This window comes from Erigeron canadensis, chromosome 3 (assembly GCF_010389155.1).
Source record: "Erigeron canadensis isolate Cc75 chromosome 3, C_canadensis_v1, whole genome shotgun sequence".
NCBI lineage: Eukaryota > Viridiplantae > Streptophyta > Magnoliopsida > Asterales > Asteraceae > Erigeron > Erigeron canadensis.
This window is the reverse complement of record NC_057763.1, coordinates 25,650,331-25,676,441: the sequence shown is the minus strand read 5'-3', so window position 1 is coordinate 25,676,441 and position 26,111 is coordinate 25,650,331. Positions and strand designations below refer to the sequence as shown.

Below are 26,111 nucleotides of genomic sequence, written 5' to 3'. Positions count from 1 at the left end.
TACTTAAATTTGAAAAATGAAGGAAACAAATGTTTTATAATGTCGTAGAAATAAAGGTAAATACTTGGAAAAAAAAATTGGATGTTTTTTTTTTCCACCATTTAATTTTCTATTTATTTCTGAACTTTCTAGAGTTTAATTTGATGGACTTTTCCTTGGGGCTTGGGCTATGACCAATATGGAAAGAAAACGACGGACCGTTTACATTTGATGGATTCTTTATTGGGCTGTACGGATTTTAACTCACCTTCGACTTTTCAGCCCGACTGTCTTTTCAAAGTTAATTATGTCTACACTCTGACACTCAACGAAGGTTCAAGGATAATAAGACATTATCTATACTACTATATAAAAATTATACTCCTTTGTTGAAAAATTTACAATTTTGGGATATGCAAAATTATCATTTTACCCTTAATTAATTAACTTACACAACCATTCCATAATCTTTTAAAAGATTTTCACTATCCCTAAAAATCAAACATCTTTGTATCAATTAACAACACCACTTGACGCCAACGTCACCACATCGCAACTAATGTCATCGTCGCCGCATTGCGCGGGTACTATGCTCGTATTATAGTAATTAAACTTGATATAGAGAGTTACTGCATGTTAATAACGAGAGTTACTGCGTTTTAAAATAGGTATAAAGATATAATAACTAAACTTGATTGTGGTCGATAATAGGCATTAGTTTAGAGGAATTAATTTATTATTATTAGTAACGTAAGGGAGAGGAACTCACTGGCTAAATCATAAATTGACAATCTGATCCTATGTGAATATTTGAATAAGCATGTATGACTTGTGAGATCGATGTCAAAAGAGATGGGAGATGTTGAAAAGTTTATTAGAAATATGAATTTGTTATTTTGTTTGAACATAGAACACAAAGTTAGACTCAATTGATGTATGGATCTCACTGTCCACAATTTTTTTTGGAACGGCAATACTCACTGTCCACATTTGTAGAGTAAATTGAGAACTTTTATTGAAGTCTCGTGCGATGCACGGTAAGAATGTTGATAATCGGAAAAAGTGTTTAGAAGCACATAATCTTTAACATTCGAAACACAAACCCAAAAGCCAATAATGACACCAACATACTTTTTAAAAACAACAATTCAAAAGTCAACATGATGTCAGATTTCCAAAACATGAAAACTTCAAACTCAAACACAGAAAACATAATCTACGTCACACACTATCCCCTTGATTTTAACAGATGTCATCCTTCCTTCAATCAACTGGAACATACTTGGTTGCTTAGAACTCCTAAAGACCCTCATTGTCATCTTCATAATTCTCAAGAGACGTGGTGTAACATATCAATCACTCGTTTTTGTAACAGCATGTGATATGTCAGAAATAAGCGAAAATATGTTCACTTCAGCGTAGATAAAAGAAAATAAAGATAAAGAAACAATTTACAAAAAATACTATCTTGCTTACGACCAATCTCATCCACTTGAAAATTCGTGTAAAAGTTGCTAATTCTACCGTGATTTTGTAGCTGACTCTTGGTTTTTTATCATTCGCCTTCGCCTCCTTTCGACAACTTAATTTCTCTATCGCACTCCTTTTCTTGTCCTTCACACCTCCAAAACTTTTCTATGAACTCAGCCGAAAATATGTATATTTGTGTAGTGGAATTTTTTAGTATCATAATAGTTAAACTTCTATTTTCTTTATATGACATGCTTTTCTAAATAGTAATGCCACTTCTATGTGTCATGGCAAAATCTCAGCTATCAATTTATATACTATTTCCAAATTAGTAACCAAGTTAAATAAAATAAACAAAACCAAAGTATTAATTTCCAAAGCATTATTTACCTATATTATATAACATGTAACAAAAGCAAAATCTAATATTTTTGTGTCTCAAAGAAGGTATATTGTTGCTTAATGCGCTCCAAGCATCATAAAACAACTATAGAAATCAAACTTGTTATTACCTTTTTAAAGGTTGTTTCTATTTTCAATGTTTCAACACCTCTGCGTAAAGCCCGGGTTGATGTGAGTGTATATGTACCATCAATCAATATTTTCAAATATGACATCTTTATTAACAACTAAGAAGGAAACACAAAGTGTAACACCTCAAGCTTGGCTCAGAATGTTACTGAAAAGATATAGCGTATGCATGGGTTTATCGTAGAACATGAACTATATGAATAAAAGGGATTCGGTGAATCCAACTTCAACAAACAAGTACATAATGCAAAAATGCAAGTAAGGGGGGTCAAATGAATCCTGGATCCATGTAAGTCCAAACCCAAGTTCTAGCACAAGCATCAATCAACCGACACTTCTTGAAATCTCTTAGTTACCTGAAAAGTGTACTAAACAAGATCAACACTAGGTTGGTGAGTTCGTAGTAATGGTTCATAAGGAACCATCCAAGTCACGATATGTGTAAAGTACAGGCAAGTCTGATGATTAATCTAGCTCAAATCCACAACCACCAACAATAAATGATGGTGATAATTTAGAGAGAAAGAGGGAGAGAGGTAACAATATGTGTGTGTGTGTTTAATTAAAGAAAAAGAGAAAGGATAGAATGAATGTATGGATGGAATGAGTAGGTGGTGAGTGGGGATAAGGTTGGGTTGTCTTGGGTGGGTTATGAGTGTGGGTAAGATCCACATGTTGACCCGGTCTCAACTACTAGTTAAATTTAATCGTCCATTCACATTGTTTAGTTTCATACCGCCAATTAAGTCATTAATTAAATTCGTTAGTCAATTTACGCGTAAAGTCAAAAGATCAAAAATCACCATTGTTACACAAAGTTACTTATAAAAAGAATAATTAGTAGCGCGGTGACCATCCAATCAACAAACATAACGTTGAGGGCAACTCCAGTACTACTCCAAGCATCATAGCCAAGTCATAGTCAATCATCGGCATATCAAGCACTGAATGCCTTCGTTTAAGAATGTGATAACAGCTGACGATGCTATACTCATTACCATACCTGAAAAAGAAACAAAAAAATTTCTCATTTAAACACAAAAAATAAAAAACTTATATTTTAACACTTTAATGCAGAACATAACTTTTCCTTTACATTTGTATTAGCGGTAGCAGATTTCATATCAAACACCATAATTAGCGTAGGCATTGGCACATATATAAAATCACCACCAACTCCATCTACATTCCATTTACTGGCCCACAACATGTGATGAAGGTCAAGGTACCGATAACAATTTTCCAGCCAAATTTTGTTTCCTATGAATCACATGATAGAGTTTTTCAATAAATTAATTCTGAAACTAACTATTAGTTTGGGACATACATAATAGAAAGCAAATTGATTCACTTAACGTCACTCATGTTCATATCTTGGGCATATTCCGATGATAGAGTCGGTTGTTGGAAGGCATTTCGTCCTTTGGAACGAAATGCTCTACTTGCCTAATGCGAAATAGATACGGATGCAACAGATGTATATGTAAACGTATCGATGTGATTAATGTTTCACCCCTTTTCAAGAAAATGGGTAAGCTAATATGACCTACATAAAATCCTTTAATTCTTCATATACCATTTGACCCGTTTGTTTTGTTTGTCATCTGGTTAAACCTTTAGTTACCCGCTATCTGGTTTCCATACGCTTATCACCTTAAAACCGGGAATAGTAAATTGGGTCAAGTGTAATATAGTTGAGGAATGTGTTTATACAGTAAAACATCTGAATCTTTGCATCAATGCAGCCAAGTGTGTATTTTGTTTTATACGGCAGGTGCTATCTTACATTAGCTCCAATCGTATAACAAAAGGGTTATGGGCTGTCCTAGCTTCCTGAACAGAAAAGATGCAATATCTATAAGTTGGGTTTCTAAAGAGTTAATGAAACTAATCAAACTTATCAAGATAAGTATTTAAGTTGGCTTTCTAAAGAGTTTTAAATAATATTACGGCCATGGTAATCTGTCAATGTATGCAGTTTCTCAGTTGTGTAGATCGACGTGAAGGATTATATTAGTTTAGTGAATAAGAGTTGTTGTGAAAATGGTATAAGTAGGATGAATAACAAATTTCATTGGTACTGCATTTATGATGTGAAAGGAGAAGAAAAACTAAATTATAACCAATGACCAAGGTATTCTTTTTTAAGTATATGACACCCAGTCATATTACAAAGTGACACATAGAATGGTTTGAAATTCTTATCATTAGTGCACGTGTGTCAAAGGGCATAAGCTGAAATTTATATATGATACTGGAGATATCCCAACCTGGGTGAACCCAAATAGTGGGGACCCACTATGCAAGATGGAGCAACATCATAACGAATACAATTGAAAATAGTATGGACACAAAACATTCATTCTACCATCCGAGGTAAAATCAACATAAGTCTCAAACCCAGCCCAATCCTACAATTTAGCACAAATTAGATGTAGCTTTCTAAAAACACGTAAGTGTCCAGCACATACCTTATCCTTCTCGCTGGCTTAGTATACTTCACATTCACTCCCTTTCTATCATGCTCACACGGCTCTGAATCTGGATCCACAAAATAGCTAAAATGACCACTGGCACAAATTAGATGTAGCTCCCTTTCTATCATGTTCAAGGCGATGACTCACACTAGCTCGATTGGAAGTATGTTTAAAGGGTCAAACCATTCGAAATTTGCCCATAGTATATGCATAAATTCTTAAAATCCTTGTATTCAGATGTCACACTAACTATTTACAGTGTTGGACACAAAATGTGTTAAGAAAATCTAACTTACCCAGTATAAAGATTTTACCCATTATGACCAGGTACCTAACTCCGCCATTTTGCTACCTCCACATAATATCAATTGTATATGCTTCAGAACAACTATAAGGAAAGCAGGGCATACCTTTTGGGCTTTGTTGCCTAATCCATTAGACTGAGCCAGACCTGCCAGTATATAGTAAAAAGTTAAGAGTGAAAAAATGGTTTAAAAAGGAAAAAGAAAATAACACAGATTCAAGATTGTCCAATTGGATTAAGTTCATTACACATCGCGTACATACTGTCTAAACTATAGATGATTTTTTTTATTCATAGGCTTATATTGTTTCTTTCCAATCTTTAATGGATATAAGACTCTATAAAGCAACAAACATTTTCGTAAAAAAACTAACACGTATCTAACTAATTTTGTAGACAATCATCCCAGTTTGCAAGGCCTCGGGTTTTTGTACTAAAGATCTGGTGCTAGAAAATACCTACATTTTCCCTATATAATATTATAATTAGAGTGAATCTATTTTTTTTTAGCATATATTAGGGACATAATGTTTATTACTGATGTCGTATGTAAAAAAATAGATACCTCTTCATCACTGTAAGACTTATTATGAATGATCATAACCCCACTTTCAAACTTTTTAGCATCACCACACTGCAATATAATAAACCAAAAAAAAAAAAAAGTGAAATAAACCTGTTAGAGGTCAATTAGAGCAACAAAGAGATGTTGGACATTTACATGAAGAAGATTCAACATTTAAAGCTAAATCAAACCTCAATCTTACTTACAATAACCGAAATTTGTAGATAACTCAATATTACTTCGAAAATATAATCAACACCAGGAATTTAATAATCTAATCTCAATGAGATTACTATCATATTGATATAACCACAAATCAAATATTCACACCTGCATAAATTCAAGGATATGAATTATTGTTTGTTTAATCAAAATAAAAAGATAATGCATCAAAATTTTGAGATATGTTTATAGCAGAAATTGGATTGAAACAAATGATTTAAAACCTTGAGAAAATACTGATAGAAAATGCAAGAGGTTCACCAGATATGTGACGTTAGATGATAATTAGGTTACCTGCAAAAAGAGAAAATTAGTGAAGATCAGTAATACACAAAAAATAAAAGGGACGGGGTGATATAAAGATTAAAATTTAAGATTTCGAAACTGATTAAATGAGGATACAGAAAGCCCAATAATCTCTTTGCAGTTTTGATTGCATATTTTATCAATTTTGATGATTTTGCTTGTATTCATGTGTAGGATACAAATTGATAGATACATATTAGAATTTGGCTCAAAAAAATTAATAAAAATAAATTCAATAATGAGAAGAAAAAACATGTTAAAAGAGAGAAACTTGAATCAACCTATGAATGAAGTTATGAATATTGAAAATTGGGTGCCAAATAAGAGTACTGTCGAGCAAAGGATCCCAGTTAATGGATCTTTCACGTACCAGAGCATTAATCACCCACAATGAATACAATAACACCTCATTTAATAACAATTAGTGAAAAACGACGTGATGATCAATATCCGAATTCAATTCCTTTAACCAATTTACACTAATATACCAATATACATCATATACATAAGTACATTGAATACCCTCATAAACTTTGTGCCAAAAACCTCCAAGCCATCAACTTTATGATTGCTATACACATACATTCAAACTAGAGTGAAGGCCCGTGCGATGCACGACCGGGTAAGTTGGTTAGTCTCACGTCTTCGATAAAGTTTTTTGATCATGCACCGGGTTTACATAGTAGTTAACGAATGCATAATCTTACTGTTGGCTTTACCAAAACCCGTAATCACTACTATTTTTAAAGAATCTCCTTCCATTTGTGATAAATCTCATATGTACAAACAATAATCAATATATAAGGATCTTGCAAAAAAAAAAAAAATCATTTTTAACTACGAAATGTAACAAAACAACAACCACTATAATTGTTTAAATATAAGCTAATAAGCAATTGATCGTCGTTTCTCCGTCTGCATACCACACAATTGGCAATTCTCACTTAAGTGACAACCATACAGCTTGTCAAATCATCAAAACCAGGGGAAATAACCAAGTCTACATACAGTTTCTTTCCAAACTTTTAAGGACATTCTCTTTGCCAACTTTCTCCATGGACTTGGCAATCAGCTCACCTATCTTTCTCGTTCTCCATTAACCGATATTGTCACCTAAACAAAAAGACGCTTACAATCAAAAGTCGATATAAAAAATGAGAGGCATCATAAATGTTTTAACTATGATCAGATACATCTCGTATAATATATGTAATTACTATTGACGACATAAACGTGCAAACATTAGTACTTCATTTTGGGCTGCTTGTTCAAAAGGCATCCGATAATGCATCGGGTTGGAAAAGTAGACCAATTTTCCAAATGCCTTGGCATACCGATAATGAAATGAACCACAAAAATATGATTGGTAAACACTCAAGTTTCATTTTGGCATTTCATCGAACATCTTATACGTATAAAACAATTATATATATATAAGTGAACAAAACATAGGCAAGTGATATAATACGGAATAGTCTATGTCTAATTTTTTGATGGGATTAACAAAGAAGAAAATAATATACCCCAAGAGATACAACCGGATGACAGTATGAAAATATCCGTGAGTGATTTGAGATAAAGAGTGATCAACAAATGTTTTCTTCAAAAAAGCTTGCACAAATTGTAAGAATAATCAAATATCAAAACTTTATATCATCAATAATAATCAAATATATTCATGATTGACTTCTTAAATAAGATTAATACCCATAATATTTATCAAGACTATGAAGCGACAAACACCTACAAACCATTTAACCCATAATATAACTGTAGGTCAAAGAAAAATACCTCTAAAAGAAAAATAGATTAAACAAACTTTGTTGCAAGCCAAATCACGTCTTCATCATCATCAACCTACCTGAAAATGGAACCCATTTAATATAAAATAAAATGAAATTAAAAGTTGAAAAATTGTAGAAACGAGAAGGCAGAGAAAATCTGAAATAACATAGAAAAGGGAAAAAACATATGTATAACTTACATGACCTAAATTAAATATCATGAAAATGGACCATTCATATGCTGTAAAGTGCAACCGGTTACCCTTAAAAGGGTTGAATGACCGTTTTATTGAACCTGAAAGCCGAAAGCCATGGATCGTACCACCCGATCAAGGAAAGAAACGAAGAGGATATGAAAGGGTTTTTTTTTATTTTAATTAAGCTAAAGAAATGAAGAGGAAATAAAAGGGATTATTTTTTTAATGAACGGCAAGGTTAAAAAAATGGATGGATATTATTTAGCTTGGGTAATGGGAAGGGGTTATTTTTTTAATGAACGGCAAGGTTAAAAAAATGGATGTATATTATTTGGCTTGAGTAATGGGTTTATCAACTGGGCTTTTGTTCTTGTTGATTTTGATTATTGGACTTTTTTTCTTCTTTAAATTTTAATTACTATATGATTTTATTGCATGCTTTCTTATATATGTACAATTTGTCACAATGATAACACAATATAAACTTGCTATTAAATCACGATAATTGCATGTGCAATAAACTAATAATTATCATTAACTAATTATGTATGTAGATACTTAATAATTAATCACTCTATTATATGAGTGTAAAATACATAATGAAATAAATAAAATCATAAATATACCCTACTAAAGTAATTAACCCTATTAAGTATTCTAATAACCCTATTAAGTACTCATCGATAAAACGTCAAAGAAGCGTCAATTTTGCCACTATCATGATAAAACTTTTAATTATATATAGATCACCAAATTTTATATTTACCATAATTTTATGGATAACTCAAAGGTCATCATTAACAAACACAATCAACACTTACATTCAACATTGAAAATCATAAATTTTCTAATAAATTTGAACATCAATTTTGTGCCAAAATTCATTTTCCACTCAACTTACAAGAATCATGAACAACATAAGCAATTAGAATTGAACATACTAACATCAATACATTAATATCTTCATAAATTCAATCATAAATTTAATCACAACTTTTGCTCTAACAAAACAACTATAACTCAACTATAACATATTGTTTTATTTGTTTTACTTTAATACTTGTTTTATTTTACCCAAAACCTATATATATATATATATATATATATAGGTTTTGGGTAAAATAAAACAAGTATTAAAATAAAACAAATAAAACAATATGTTTCTCTTCATTGAAAATCATCGTGCATCATTAAAATTATTGTGTATCATTTATTTCGTGAATCTTCGTGCATCAATTTAACCATGATCCAAGGGTCAAGATTTTGTCTTTTTTGTTTTACATTAATACTTGTTTTACAATAACCAACCCCTATATATATATAGGAGGAAGGGAATATGAGGCTGTTAGGCACCCAAGTTGGGTGAAAAACCCCTCACATACCTTTTTTAAAAAGTAAAAATCATGGGGGGCCATGTATTTATTTAAAATATTAAAATATTAGTATGTGAGGGGTTTTTCACCTAAGTTGGGTGCATAACAGCCTCATAAGATCATTTGATAACCATTCACGTGTGAATATAGTTAATATTAGGTATAACTTGATATGTTATTATATGCATGAATATGTTCACATAGAGCATTCACATATGAACATCAAGTTATAATATAACGATTCTCATAGTTCCTCTAATTCAAATTGTTCTCACGTGTGTGTTCTTATTCAAATAAACAAGTTTTAGTCTAAAACAATGTTTTTTCGTTTCTCTTTATTGAAATTCCATCTTTGTACATTAGTGTATACATTTGTGCTATAAGAATCTTTGGCTATCAGTTATATACTTATATTTACATTTAAAGTCTCTATACTTAAAAGTTTATTATATATTTTTCATTTCCGATTACAAATAACTTCAAAGGTTATTTTTTTATGAGTCTGAGTTTTCAAAACTCCTCACAACCCCCCTCACCCTAACGGCCTAACTCGTTGATCTCAAGTCACGAGTTTGATCACATCCTTAATACAACCACTTATATTCGAACATATGGGGACACACACAATAAGCAAATAGACTTCCAGGTACCGTAACACCACAAAGTACAAAAGCTTTCATGAATATATATACTTTAGTTGTTTATAAATGATGATAAAGATTTTGAATTTTGTAATAAAAATAGGACCAAAATTATTATTGTTGTGGATGAGGGGTTGAAGCTGCCAAACTAGTCAAACTTCAGGGAATATTTGCAAAAGTCGTAGGACTAGATTAGGTTGGAAATTAAGGGTGAACGTAAACCGAACCAGAAAAACGGACCAAGCCAGTTGGTTTGTTTTGGTTTTTTAGAAACCGAACGGATCAGTACAAGCTTCGGTTTTATATGAAAAAACCAACCTCCGATACCGAAACGAACCATATATATCTATTATTTTCTTTAGGGGAATGCTCGAGTCTTTTATGTAAGGAGAAATGTTGGGTACTGCAGAATGATGGAAATATATTTTGCCCCCTGAAGTTTATTAAATGTACATGCTGAATACCCAGGATGTTAGTAAAGAAGTTCCTAACATGCCTAGTACATATGCTTTCCCCTTTATGTAATTTGTTAATATGTTTATGCCAGGTTCGTAGCATCTATATACAAGTATACAACCTCAATTTTAAACCTTTTCCTTATAGTTGCTGACATTACCAAAAGACACTTTTGAATATTGAAGTTGTATAGTTTAATCGATTGCTGAGTGCCTGAATAAGCTAAATCTTGTCTCCAATCAATTACAGCTGAAGTGTTTGATGCAGTTTCACATGCAATCAAATGGCTCAAGAACACATAAGTGATCAATGACAATAAACCTTAACGGTTTTTCTTGACAAAAGTCAATTTTTCTTATAAACTCAATAATATTCAACTGAATTGTACAATAACGAGAATTCCTATTTATACTAACCCTAGCACCTTTAAAATAGGAAACAAATCAATTCATACTTATCTAACATAAATAAAAAATAACTTATAAAAATAAAAGATAAATTATTAAAATAGAAGATTTAAATTAACCGCATTATGGGTTGGTTTATGTCACGATATCCTATATCATTCTCCTCCACTTCGAAAAAAACTCGTCATCGAGTTTTCCGCAAGCTTGGAACACGAATCCAAACGACATCCACCCGGATTGAATGGAACATCAACGCGATTCCCGTTCATAATAATGCAGATGTCGATGTCCAAAAATACACTTCCAACTTCGCCATGTAAAATGACAATTAATGATGATCGACTATTAAAGTTGGAACAAATACGCAAGGCAAGAAAGTCGACAATCAAGGATAGTTTTCCAACTTTAATATTCAAAATTGCAATTGAAGTAAACTGCCAACCACACGCTTTTATTTTCTTCCAAATTGGAAATTCAAATCTCATACTTCTAAGGTGATAGATAACATATTCCCAAATTAATAGTACCTTATGATTGAAATTCTCGAACTCATATCCCTCATAACGCGAAACAAATGAATTGTAACTTTTTGGTTGAACTTTACCTACACCACCATTGAACCAGATGTACCATTCTTCATCTTCGTACTCATCAAACACAGGAAGTGCTTGATAGGGTGTGCTACAATTCTCAAGATACTCCTCCTTCCCATAGTTCTCATCCCGGATGAAAAACTCTGAGTAGGTTTCTTGAAACTTGTAACTATCGCCGTCATTAGGATGCTCCTCTTCCCCAATGATCTCATCCTAGATGACATCCTTTGGGTCAGTTTCCTGGATCATGCGATCTTGTGAATAGAACACGATTTCATCGCTGCCTCGTTCGGCGATTCGGCGAGTAAAAAAGTGGTTCTCATCACGCATAGCAATTTGAATTAACCTGAGCTCTGATTACCAACTGATGCAGTTTCTAACGCATTCAAATGGCTCAAGACTAAAGATTAACCAAAAGACTGAAAACCATTGACAAAATGTCAATATTCTTATAAAACTCAATAATATTCAATTGAATTGTACAATAACGAGAATTCCTATTTATACTAACCCTAACACCTTTAAAATAGGAAACAAATCAATTCATACTTATCTAACATAAATAAAAAATAACTTATAAAAATAAAAGATAACTTATTAAAATAGAAGATTTAAATTAACCGCATTATGGGTTGGTTTATGTCACGATATCCTGTATCAGTGTTGGCGTTTGCTAGGTTTCTTTCTTCTTTGGCTTATGTAGTTCACAATTTAAATCTTATTACTTACATACATATGGCTAATACTTGAACCTTAAATATGCAGTTTGATCGAAAACATATTTTTTCTTAACAATCAAATTGTTTGATTTCTTACTTAATAAGCTGGGCTCATATTATGAAAAACTCCGAAAACAAAACCGAAAACCAAACCAAAGCAAAACCGAATCCAACCGTTCTTAGGTTTCAAACAGTGCAGTTGTTTCAACTGGAGATTTTGATGCTTCAAAAGATGAGGGTTCAACTGCTCTTAAAGACCTTAGACCTTCAGTGCTGGCAAGAATCTTGATCCCAATGTCAGCAGTAGCAACGGCTAGAAGATTTCCTTCTTTGTTGAATCTCAGACGTGGAAACATCTGAAACAATCAGTTAGAAATCAGGATATCAAAATGCCTCTGACCAAGTAAGTGCCTACAATACTGTGAATAGAGGTAGCATATGCAACCCTTTTTAAAGAATAATTCAACCATTAGATAATGAGATTATATGTGATATCTAACCCATAAAGCCAGCTTCAAAAGTCACCCAAAGTGTATTTCAAAAGCATAGAACCTCAAAATTTATTTTACTTAAAAAACTGGAAATACTACTGAAATAAGATTATGTTTGTAATCATATCTGACACACTATGTAAAATTTTTAAAATTTTGAACAGAAAGTGCTTCGGGTCAACCTGACCCATTTTGTTGCATACTCTGACACCCAACTTTCCACCACCAAATGTGACACCCAACATCATCATTGAACAAGTCAGCAAGTGAAGCAGCAGCGTCAAAATCGCCACCAATCACTGCCTGAACTTGAGCAGGGACTTGTTCACTTAGGCACTGATGATGAAACCTAGAAGCTTTTGACCAAGAGGTCACAATCTTCTTCAGATTTGAAACTTCAAACTTGAGTTTTTCATTCTCAAGCTGAAGTTTCTGAGTCATTAATTCATGAGATTGAAGTTCTAAGTGAACATTTTTCAATTTTAAGAGTTTTTCAGATTTTTCACTTAACTCTGAGCTAGCAAAGTTAAGTTTAGTTTGAAGTTCAACACGTAGAGTTTCTACAAACTGAAGATCACAGGACAAAGACTCAATACTTTTGGTCTTGTCATCATCTGAAGAGGAAAGAAAAGAATGTACCTTTTTGACAGTGACATTCACCCACTGACTAGAGGAGACTTGATCTTTTGTCAGTGCATCACCATCAGCGAGTGCCATCAGGCACATAGTATCAACATAATCTTCATCATCTGACTCATCCGAGTCAGCCCAATCATGTTCTTCAGCAACCAGACCTTTGGCTGGTGTTTTGGCTTCCTCAGTTTCGGGCATCTTAGCCTTTAGCTGATAGTATTTGTTCCTGTACTCATCAGAAGACTTAGAAGAGTTAGATTAGGAGCTGCTGGAGTGGGAATGGAAACCCTACACTCCTTTTGGTAATGGCCTTTTCTGCCACACCTCCAGCATTCTTCCTGTGATTTGTCAACAAGAGGCTTGTAAGGAGTAACCGACTTACGGTTGTTCCATTTTCTGGAATATTTCTTTCCAGCAAGTAGGGCAAAGCCCATAAAGTCACTAAACATCTCTTGTTTTTTCATCAGCATCAAGCTCGTTAACAAAATTTTGAATAGGAGCAGGAAGATTTGAGGTGTTGGCGCCATCATAGAGATTGATGGGCTCAGCAGAAACAAAAGCAAGAGGGTCAGAAACAGAATAGGCCGACGTGCTGGCGGAGGAAGAAGAGCCAACATGTCTTCGAGCTTCAACAGATGCTCGAATATTTTGAGCCAAAGCCTTCTCTCCAGATTGAAGAACGCCAAACGGTTCCTCAAGATCATAGTTTTGGATCTGTTTGGTGGTACGAAGGATTTGCCTCAAATTTTGCCACTTTAGAGGAAGAGAATCGATGAATTTGTGGCATACTTCAAAGTTATTGTGAGTAATGCCAACATTAGTCATATCATTGAGCAACCCTTTAAAGCGAGTATAGGTGCCCTCAAGACTTTCATCGGGAAGAGAGAATAAATTTTCATAAGCTCGTTTTAGGTCAATTTTCTTGGTTTTAATTAGGTCAGCAGATCCTTCATAGGTGTCGACCAGTCTTTCCCATACTTCTTTTGAAGAGGGATATTTAATGACGAGCTTCATGATTTCAATAGCAAAAGTGACAATAATCATGTTTTTAAGCCTGGCATCGAGATTAGCCAGCTTACGCTCTTCATCAGTCCGTTGGACTTCTGGTTTTACCAGGTCAGTCACAATCTAAGGAGCTTCAGGTGTGGCTCCTGGAGTTCTTTGGACGTACATAGGTATGTATGGACCCTCATTTAATATGGTCATTAAATAAGGTTCCACACCAGCTATGTGAAGAAGCATTCTCTCCTTCCAAGACCCAAAATCTTTGGGCTCGAATTTTAGAGGAGTAAACACATAACCAAAGTCACGTGTGTTCACAAGGCTGGGTACAAAAGACATGTTCTTGTTTAAGAGAAAAGAAGTTTTTCAAGAAAAGAACAGAAATTAATGTAAACACAAGAAGGCAAACAAATCTTGTTCAAATGATTTAGGAACGGTGGCTCTGTACCACTTGACAGTCCATGAATGCACAACTTATGTATTAACTAAACTAGACAAGAAAGTAAATAACAAGAACAATAACAAGTTCAAGTGTAACAAATCTATGCAAATATAATCATATGTATCATTGACTAAACGATGAATACATGACTGATATTACAAACTTGACTTATAAGAAATACAAATGAACAATGTAAATTGCTAAGTCTAGACACACTAAGAACTTGAACAATTACAATAAAAGTGACACACATTTTTTCAAGGTGACTAACACACTTGTTATGATGCGGCTGTGTTGCCTTTTATAGAGAAGAATTAGGGCAACACAACCTTGCATCGATAGTGACTTGATGGTGGTTGTCGATCTTCTATCGGCTCATTGTACTTGAGACCAGGAGTCTTTGTCTTCTTTACCAAAACGGGTATGAAAGAGAAAACCCATGTTTTGGTCCCAACTGTACCTTTGTCATACACGGCAAATTATAGTTGGTCGAACCACCATGTGACTTCTTGTCTTCATCTGGTTTGAATTCTTCCCGCCATGACAAACATTTGGGCAGCATATAACCCGCTGAAGAGAGTCACTGGGCTCGCTGAAGACTCGCTGACGACACACGTCAACGAACAAGTCTTATCAGCGAATCCAAGATGCAACAAGTTAAATAAGTCATTATATGGATTAAAGCAATCTGGACGCATGTGGTATAATCTCCTTAGTGAGTATTTGTTAAAAGAAGGTTATAAAAATGATTCAGTTTGCCCATGCATATTCATAAAAAGATCTGGATCTAAATATGTTATTATTGCTGTATATGTGGATGATCTAAATATAATTGGAACTCTCGGGGAACTATCAAAAGCGGTTGACTATTTGAAAAAGGGGTTTGAAATGAAAGATCTTGGAAAGACAAAGTTTTGTCTTGGATTACAAATTGAACATCTTAAAGATGGAATCCTTGTGCACCAAGAATCATAAATAAGAAAATTACCCAAAAGATTTTCTATGGATAAATCATATCCATTACATACTGAAATGGTTGTAAGATCACTTGATGTTGAAAAGGATCCATTTCGACCCTCGAAAGATGATGAAGAGATTCTTGGTCCAGAAATACCATATTTAAGTGCCATTGGAGCATTGATGTTTCTTGCTAGTTATACAAGACCTGATATATCATTCTCGTTGAATTTATTAGCAAGATATAACTCATGTCCTACGAAGAGACATTGGACTGGGGTAAATACAATATTTCGATACCTTCAAGGTGCAATTGACATGGGTCTATACTTTACTAAATCTTCAGATATAAGCTTAGTTGGTTTTGCATATGCTGGATATATGTCTAATCCTCACACTGGTTGATCACAAACTGGATATATTTTTACAAGCGGTGGTGCTGCAATATCATAGCTTTCAACAAAACAAACAATCACGGCTACTTCATCTCATCATGCAGAAATATTAGCCATTCATGAAGCAAGTAGAGAATATGTGTGGTTAAGGAATGTTATACGATACATTCGAGGATCTTGTGGTATTTCTTCAGGAAACGAAGCTTCGACAACTTTATATGAAGATAACGCGGCGTGCATTGCTCAACTTAAAGAAGGATACATCAAGTGATAAAACCAAGCATATTTCTCCAAAGTTTTTTTTCACTCATGATTTACAGAAGAATGGAGATATTATAGTTAAACAAGTACGCTCAAGTGAGAATTTAGCAGATTTGTTTACTAAGTCACTTCCAGCTTCATCATTCAAGAAGTTAGTTCATGGCATCGGATTGCGTCACCTCAAATATCTCAAGTGATGTGGTCATCAGAGGGAGACAATATGTGTTGCACTCTTTTTCCCTTCGTCATGGTTTTTTCCCACTGGGTTTTCCTGACAAGGTTTTTAATGAGGCAACAACCTCAAGCGTATTGTACAACAAACATCCAAGGGAGGTGTTATAAATTATGAAATAATATTGTGGATGTTTTAGAGATATCATTTTCTATTATACCTTGTCTTGGAGCCTACTCCAAAGTTGTATATATATATATATCCCTCTTAATGTTATTAATGAGATACAATTCTAACTCTCTATTCCCTTTTCTCTTTAATAAACAATAATTAATCGCATAACAAAGAGAAAGAAAAAAGGTAATCACCTAATGTCGTATTCCACAAGTTTTGGGTCTCAATAGCTCAACGATATACGGGGAGGTTAAAATGTATATGGTGTATGAGGGAGGTAATTAAATGTAAACAGTCTGACCTTAATCACAATGGTATAGAGAGCTGCCGGCCAGGTTGTATTTAAGATGAAAAAGGACCTCAGACCTACAGCCTTGCAAAACATGAAGTCATACGGATAAAGAACCTTCAACATCTGTATCTATAGACGGGTTATTAACCACTTATTTAACATTGCTAATTTTTAATCTCATTACAAAAGGGATATGACTAACTTGATGAAAATGACACATATAATTTACAATATAACTACAACTAGGTTAATAAAATATAGAAGTAAATAGGCCGTTTATCAGTTGTCACACACAAAAATGTAGTCTTTTACAAAAGAAAATTGTGTACGTTTAATTTTAATTAAGTCGTTCATCTTTCAAACCAATCACCTTTGTTATCATATTAATTCCTTGTAATTAGATTTGATTCTATTATAAACCTACAACAAACTTTTTCTTTAACTGCAACAAAGATATTTATTTTATGAGTTTTATTAATGACAGCCCTAAAGTATTAGTTAATTTAATGCATTAAAATTTGTACTTTGTCTTGTGAAAATTCAGGGGCGGTTATTGATATATAAAATACTACTTTTTATGCATATAATAAGCTGTTAATGACAACCTTTAGGGCTGTCATTATTATTTTCTTTATTTTATAACATGTCTAATATTTCAGTGAAGGAAATGTAGTGCCAGATCCCTTGTGTCTTGCGAAGGAAAGCTATTGCAAGCCTAAATCTAGTTAATAAGTTCGTCTGAAATAATCACTCAATTAATATTTCAGTGATTATATATACGGTGAGGTTTTTTAGGTTTTTTAGGTTTTTTAGATGTTGACTGAATGTTTAAAAAAATACGGAGTATATTTTAATGATTAGGTGTTTAAAAATCAAATACTTAAGTCTTTCAGAATTATAAGCTGTTGAAGAAAGTTTAAGTATTATTCTACTGGAGCAAAAGTCCATGAAGAAAGCATCAGCGCAAAGCGTTGACAAATTAATTATACACTGGCTGATTACACGTACGTAATCTACTAAAAAAAAAAAACGAACACTTGTCAAAACAAAACAAATATTATTTTATTATTATAGTTATTATGAAAACCAACATCGTACAATCTTGGAATAAAAAAGAATACACGTGCACTTCTAGTCTTGTCGCAGCATTGCGTGATCCCAGAAGAGTTTATTATAAATATATCTTAACAATAAATAAATATATATATGTATATATACGTATTTGATTTGATAGACACCTTCATGCATGAAGTTTACCCTAAACGAGAAGAAGGCACGAGTAGTAGATGAGACTTCCTAACAACAGTTAATCCGGGAGCTCCAGCCATGTCTAATTCTATGGGTTTCTTTTCGTTCGGCATTGTTAAATCAAACTTGAGCACTATGTTTGCTAGAACAACCTCGCTAGCTGCCATAGCAAATTCAGTACCAGGACACCCTCTTCGACCAGAACCAAAAGGCAAGAATTCAAAGTCGAATCCTCTATAGTCCATGGAACTGTTCAAAAACCTTTCCGGGTTAAATTTCTCTGGTTCTTCCCATAGCAAAGGATCTCTTGCTATTGCCCAAATATTAACCATCACCTGGGTGCCTTTTGCAATATCATATCCCATTAAATTAACATCCTCTCTTGCTTGATGAGGAATTAGTACTGGGACTGGAGGGTGTAATCGCAAGCTCTCTTTAATGACAGCTTTCAAGTAAGGCATTTCATGCATATCATCCTCTGTGACCATTGATCTTCCTCGAGCTATTTCTGTTACCTCTGTTTGCAGCTTCTTCATTAGATCCGGCTGTCTTACTAGCTCGCTTAGTGCCCACTCTACACTTGCGTATGTTGCATCGGTTCCAGCAACAAACACATCCTACCAAAAAAAAAATTACTAAAAATATTAAATCGTGTAGATATATAAAGGTATTCGTTTCATGATTTTGCTAGTTATCTTTAACCATGACAATATTATTCTAATTAAAGAGTGGGAAATCTTACGAAGATGACGGCTTTAATGGTATCTTTGTCCAGAGTAAATTTTTTTGTGTTTTCCTTTTGAAGGTCGAGTAAGATATCAAGTAGATTCTTGCCTCCATTATTAGCATCTGCCTTTATGTTGTTATTTATATGTTCGTCAATAACAACATCAAGCAACTCATGAAATTCTTTAGCAACTTTCTTTGCTCCTCGCTCTAAACCACGCAATCGATCCACCCATGATAACCATGGAATATAACTCCCTACAACAAAAGCACCAAGTAGGTACTGAGATCTTGCCATCAAGTCCATCAAGTACTTTAAATGATCACCATATGACTTTCCTATCGCCGCCTGACATAATAGGTTGTTAGTAAGCAAAAAAAGCAATTGAGTCACATCAACTACAGAGCCACAACTTTTGCCAATCGTTTCAATCATATGAATTGTTTCCTTTTCTCTTATCTTTCTAAAGGATTGAACTCGTTTACGGCTTAGAAGGTGGAGCACCGTAATGCTCTTGACCTGCCTCCAATACTCTCCGTATGGAGAAAACCCAATGTCCTTAGAGCCAAAACTAAGTATGTCGTAAATGTAATTCTTTGGTCGACTTGAGAATATCAAATCATGGGTTTTCAAGAATTCTCTAGCTGCTTCAGCCGAAGAGACTACCAACACGGGTACACTACCTAGGTGAATCAACACAAGTGGCCCGTGTTTTTGGGTTATGGCTTGTAAAGAGAGATGGAGGGTTGAGCCTATTTGGTGAAGGTTTCCGATAACTGGAAGCTTTTGAGCGGATGGTGGCGGGTTTTTTGGGGTTTTAGAAGTAGATGAAAGCAATTTGAAAGGGATCAAGAACAATAAGAAAAAGAACAACAAGATAAAGGGAATAGGAATGAGCTCAAATAAGAGAAACATGTTTGTTGCATGCATGCAATGGTATATATGATCAATTAGCAAGATATATATATATGTGTGTATTTATTCGGTATAAATTGTGATATAGGGTTTAAGATATGGGTGTCTATTTATAGGTATAGATTATTAATTGTTTATGCATGTTAAAAGTCTTACAAGAAGATATTTCTGCCAGTTATGCATGTTCGATCATGCAATGTACGTCTCGTCGTACAGTCATAATTAAGAATCTATATGTGGTGGCGGGAACACGTAGCCGATAGATGCTGATAATTATGATAGAAAATGTTTACTTTTCATCTTATTAATTGGACACATATAAAATTGGAAAAGTTTATGATTGTTACAAATATCTTGGAGTACGTAGAAACAAACATTTGTTGGATTTATTTTTGAGAAAGGCATTGTTGTTATTTTAGGTGAGACAAATTGGACTTTGACCATTGAATTCAAGTTTTTGTCTGACTTTTTAAAATTTGTATATTGTGTTGATGTTGAAGTATCTATTAAGAACGGTAAACGAACTGAATAGTTTATGAACAGTTCGGCAAGTTCGTTCGAATTTGTTTGTTAATTTAAATGAATGAATATAAACACAAAAATTTGTTTATTTGTTAAGTAAACGAACACATGAGCAAAACTCTCGTTTCGTTCATTTATGTTCATAAATGTTTGATAATATGTTGATAATTCGTGAACGTTCATTCGTTTATGTCATAAACAATCGAGTCATTTATGCTCGTGTACATTTCTTCGTTTATGTATATTAAAATTATAAGTAATTATAATTCATAAGTAATTTTAACTTTAGGTTAATAAATTAAAATTATTAATATAAGTCATGATTTTGTTTATGTCATAACTGATATTAATTAATTTGCAAATTAGAATTCCTAATAAATATATCTACTTAAATCATTTAATTTTTTAATTGGTTATTATCATCATAGACCCATATTTGTTTAAAATGTTATTAGTATTATATTATAGTTTTTAATTTAATAACTATTTTAGCTTTAGTTTCATCAATTGAATTCACAAACCAATACCAATTTCTATTGTTCCTCAAAAATCTCTCACTCTTTTTTTTTAATCAAAAATCTCAAATATTGTTCCTCAAAATTTAGAATTCAAGTTTTGAGTTTAAGAATTTTTTTAAAACCTTCCATTAAATGTTGCATTTTAAAGTTCTACATAAACTTTTTAACAGTTGCAAAGATTGCAAAGTCGTCAAGTTATAACGATAAAAATTTTAAAATACCTCAAGATGATCAACTTTCAAGTAATTAATTACCTAAAAACTTCATGTATAACTACATCAATTAGTATACCTCCAGATAAATCTACCAAAATATAATTAAATGTGTCCAAATAACCAAATCAATAATAAAAGTAAAAAAAAATACAACCCAATAATATTCAAAATTCATCCGACTTGATCAATAAACAAGATAAAAAAAACTATCCAGTGATGATAAAAAGATAAACCTTATTAAACCAAATAAAAAAAAGTTGTATATAATCTTAGTAGCCCCATGTGTAAAAAGGCATAAATTTGAGTTTATAATTACTTGTCTAGCTATGTTTAAGATCATCTATATCTAGTGCATTTACATGAATATAATCTATATAATAAAATAATTTTTGATAACTTTATGATTTTATTACCATAACATAATGTTATTGTAAAAGTTAAATGTTTAAGACCATCTACTGAGTGCACTAAACGAATAATTTGTACAATAAGGCAAAGTAAAATAATTCTCAATGTCGTTTTTCATAGGTTTTTGGGTCTCAATATCGTCTTTATTGATGTATGGTGGAAGTTGAGATTAGAAAACTTATCTCTGTCAAAAGTAGAGAGACATGAGAATCGAACCCATGACATCTGTCTCCAAATAACATAATTTTGACAATTTTGTAATAATACAAACATAATCCTGATTTACATCTAGTAGGGTACTGTAGACAATATCCTTAAAAGAGTTTGAATAATTTATACATATTATTAATATTTATATTTATATTAATTATAGTATAATATAATAATTAAGAAGAGTATATTATGACAAATCATATACAGTGTAAATATTAATATTGTCATTAACCAATTAAAATGTTAAAGATTTAGTCATGAACTAGATTTAGACCCTTGTCAAATATACGAATTGTTTATGATGTATTAAATACAAAATTAAATATGTGTAATCTCATAGAAGCTCTAAAAGAACAAAGCAATGAATTCAAATATAAAGAATTTATTTAAAGTTATGAAAGAACAAATTGATAAATTCAAATATAAATAATGTAATGAAAGTCAAAGAAACAGAATGTAATACTAGACATTATTATCAGTTAGATATATTATTATTTTTTAGATATAATCATTGATAATTTGATAAGTTATAATTAAAAAAAACTTAAATAATTTATAATTATAGTTGAAAACTGATTAAAGCCAAGTTGAATTTTATATTTATTAAAAAGATATTTTTTATTTAATTAGTTAGAATATTTGGGATATACATGAATATTGTATTATATGTATTTTATTTTAATATAATTATTATTTTTAAAAAAAGATTTAAAAATGTAATATGATGATAGAAAACAAAAAAGGTAAATTATTATTTTAAGAAAAAATGTTTAAAAATGTAAATTAATAATTGAAAACAAAAAAATATTATCATTACAGCAATGTTGTGATTTAATTAAATATTATCATATATGACATGTGTTAATTTAATCAATAGAGATATTAAGAGTTGTGATTGATTAATTGAGGTTAGGTCAATTACCTTTTAATATATGTTAAGATTAAGATATCATTAATTGGTTTCAAGTCAAATTTGGAATTTATCCAAGGGTCATTGTTTCTTCATATTGAATTTATAGGGTTGGTATATATATACTATAACGGTATTCGAGCGATGCGACATTAAGTAATGACGCGCGGTGGCAGTGATGGCGGTGATGAATAGTAGCAGTAGCGACGGTGGTGGAGGTGGTGGGCGGAGGTGGTGGTGGCCATGGGCGGATCCAACATTAGGGGTGGGGGCAAATGGGCAACTGTACCTGATAGATTTAGATTGGATATGTTATTTTATTAAGTAAATGATGATTCCTTTTTTAAGCAAAAACCAAATTGCCCCCATAACAAAAAGATGACTGATAGTTTTTCTGTGATTTTATTCTCGAAGTCACAATAGATTAAGAGACAGAACCAACTGTAAATTGTATGTAAGAAATGACCCATCGTTTGTGTTGATTGTATTTTCTATTAATGCCTTTATTATTATTTATAATTTTATTTTACCCCTTCTAACTCAGTTTTTTCTATAAGTCACTTTCCTTTTTATATAGAATTTAATATCCTTAAATAATGAAATGCGTGCTACATCTATGACATGAGTTTGTGTATTTTTTTTTTATCATAATATATTGTTCTCGATTATTAACTTTTAGATACAACTATTTCTTATTTTAGAAGAAAAAAAAAGGAAAAAAAGTAAAATAAAAAAAAAAAACTAGACATGATTATTGAAACGTTAGGCTTTGTTTTATTGTAGCATAAATTTTAGAGAAATTATCACAAATCGTCCCTGTAGTTTGCTCGATTAGCATTTTCGTCCCTGGACTTTTTTTTATCACTAAGTGTCCCTGTGCTTTTTCATTTCATTGTCAGACGTCCCTGCTTCAAACGTCCATCTATTTTGAGCCGTTAAGCCCCTCACGTGCTTGCCAAGTGAGGGTAAAATTGTCCAAACCTTATAGTTTATAACTCACCCCCATCAACTACAGATCTACATACATATTCACACTAAATCGATCTAGAAAAATGAACTCACGAGATCCAAATTAATTTAAATGAAAAACTTAAGAGTTACACAACAATCACTACAAACTCCCCTAATCATCATCATCATCATCATTTAACCTTTAACCGCAGTCGACCACCATAAAGCCACCACTGTCGTTGATTGAGAACAGTTGTCATATAGTTTCTTGAACCAGATCCACGCCATCGGCCCACCACTATCGATTACCAGATAAGAAAATGAAGAAATTGTAAGAGAAATGAACGTATATATATATATATGTCTGTTCATATTCATTTTCATCATTTTGCGTATATAGATGTATGAGTATTAATAAAAGAAAGTGATGGTTCGAAGTAATAATTCACTTTGTCAGACCTTTAATGATGTTTGATTCGTTTGGTAACATAGTAATTGATTGGTAAATTTAACTTTATGCATCCTTTGGGTACAAAAACAACTAGTGTAACAATAGTATGTACCTTATGCTTGTTTACTCGCATGTTGTTCTTTGTCAAGATGTTTAGATTTTTTTGAGATTTATTATCATAGATAGATACATAGATACTGATAAAAAAGAGATGAAGATGATTTGATGTTAATGTTTTTTAATTATGTATTAGTTAATTTGTGATATGAAATGCGAATTTGATGAAATTTATTGATGTTATAAGTTATTGTAGGTGAATAAAAGTTATGAATGTTATAAATATATATTTACGGTTTTTAATAATTTTTAGTTAAATGTTTTATTAATGAATAATGGGTTGAGAAGATGAAAGCATGAAGAAGAAGATATGTAAGAGAAAGTAAAGACTATTAAGATCAGTTGGAGAGAAGCAAGAAGAGGAAAAAATAAAAAGTGTTTTGGAAATGTGTATGATTTTTTTTTTTTTGTTGGATCTTAAAAAGAACAGGAATAAGAAGAAATAAGTGTTACAGAGAACCATAGGGACCATTTGTGACATTTTCTCATATAAACTATAAAGTTTGGACGATTTTACCTTCACATGGCAAACACGTGAGGGGCTTAACGGCTAAAAAGAGACTGTCGTTTGTAGAAGGGACGTCTGACAATGAAATGGAAAAGCCCAGGGACACTTAGTGATAAAAAAAGTTCAGGGACGAAAATGCGAATCGAGCAAACCACAGGGACAATTTGTGATAATTTCTCTAAATTTTAACTTTTTTAGAATAGATTTTTTTTTATAAAGTTTTTAGTTTGGTTAACTTGATCTTTTATATAAACCCCCAAATTAACAAGACTCGAATGGTTTTTTCTCTAATACGTGTATACACAATCAGGAAGCTAGAATGATAGGCATGTAGTTTGGCCACCAGCCCAATATAACTTATATTCGTATAAAGTAAACAAACGCATCCTATATATATATGCAACAATTTTGGTACAAAGTGTGAATGTAAATCAACCAGCTGGTTTATTTGGCAATTCCAAGTTTGTGGTTGACACTTTTCTTGACCGTACAGAGTCAAACTTGACCTTGGGATTATGTCGTCTACTTGACAGTTTGGTGTGGCCAAATAGAAATGCTTACACTGACCAAGCCAACTTTGCTTGTATGGCACACTATGAAATACCTTTTCTCGATGACTTTTTTTGTTATTATTGTAGAATAACTTTGAACAATGATATTATTGCTACTTCCTATTCCATTTCTATTTTTGTATGTTACTATTAACTTAGATATAATTTGGCATTTATATGTCTAACCTTATCATTAGAAGAGGTAATAGACGTGTGTGTTTGGATGGGAACACTTTAAAAGACTACCACTTACGATAGATAAGGCCTCTCCCAATAATACGACTATTTTCACCAAATTCTTTTGGTTATATCAACTAGGGGGTTTAAAAGTCCCACGTTGCGCGACTTCACATTATCGTGTTTGCGTTTATTATTTATGGAATAAATGAAAATAAGTTGTGACAATCACGTTAAAAAGTTTGTAATATAAAAAATAAATAAACAAAAGACTCGCAATATGAAATATGTAAATATAAGTCTAACTAATCATGTTCAAAAATTGTCATATTAAATACTAATGAAAGTTACAAAAAGAAAAAGTTAAAGAAATCCGATTAAACAATTAGGAATAAACACTATGTAAAAATCAAAATCGTTCAATTTCATCATGAGCCTAAAAAAATATATTTAACAAAAATAGATGAGGTTGGTGGTCAATTAATAAGGTTTTTGACCTTGACAAGTTCCACCTGTGATCGAGTTATACTTCTCATATTTATAAGATAGTTTCATCTCTAACATACGTGTAATTTAGAAGTAAGACATAATGTCATTTAAAAAAGACGAATAAAATTGTTTTCGGTAAGACAGTGAACCCATGCTAACTTAAAAAAGAAAAAAATAAATAAAATATTTAATTGTAGCATTGGCTGATAAAGGCTCAAAATAAATTATGAGCCTAAAAGTTAAAAAATAGTTTCATATATATAAATATAGTAAAGGAAAAAAATTTGGAAAAAAGTGAAAGTTCGGTTTTGAGCACCAAATCTCCAACTTGATAACCAATACCACAAC

The 26,111-nt window shown here is 32.3% G+C and overlaps 1 protein-coding gene and 1 long non-coding RNA gene across 4 annotated transcripts; both read right to left on the bottom strand.

Moving 5' to 3' along the window:
* Positions 1-1,031: 1,031 nt before the first annotated feature.
* Positions 1,032-6,337, bottom strand: LOC122593390. 3 transcript variants are annotated; one of them, XR_006322830.1, is made up of 7 exons: positions 6,136-6,337; positions 5,773-5,842; positions 5,327-5,395; positions 4,868-4,908; positions 4,452-4,521; positions 3,077-3,240; positions 1,032-2,983 (listed from the first exon to the last, which is right to left on the bottom strand). It is a non-coding gene; the product is annotated as an uncharacterized LOC122593390 (long non-coding RNA). The 3 variants fall into 3 exon arrangements; XR_006322829.1 differs by having other exon boundaries at positions 5,810-5,842; positions 6,136-6,336; XR_006322831.1 differs by lacking the exon at positions 3,077-3,240 and having other exon boundaries at positions 5,810-5,842; positions 6,136-6,336.
* An 11,745-nt stretch (positions 6,338-18,082) lies between these two features.
* Positions 18,083-19,797, bottom strand: LOC122594452 (cytochrome P450 Tp4149-like). The gene is made up of 2 exons (XM_043766903.1): positions 18,834-19,797; positions 18,083-18,708 (listed from the first exon to the last, which is right to left on the bottom strand). Exons 1-2 carry the CDS (start codon positions 19,746-19,748, stop codon positions 18,097-18,099), a joined length of 1,527 nt encoding a protein of 508 aa, XP_043622838.1. The 5' UTR covers positions 19,749-19,797; the 3' UTR covers positions 18,083-18,096.
* Positions 19,798-26,111: the final 6,314 nt, after the last annotated feature.

Excerpts from the sequence above, each read along its gene's own strand:
- LOC122594452 (XM_043766903.1), bottom strand. The coding sequence starts at position 19,748 with ATGCATGCAACAAACATGTTTCTCTTATTTGAGCTCATTCCTATTCCC. Across the intron at positions 18,709-18,833 it reads CCATTAAAGCCGTCATCTTC|GATGTGTTTGTTGCTGGAAC; the intron begins GTAAGATTTCCC and ends TTTTTTTGGTAG.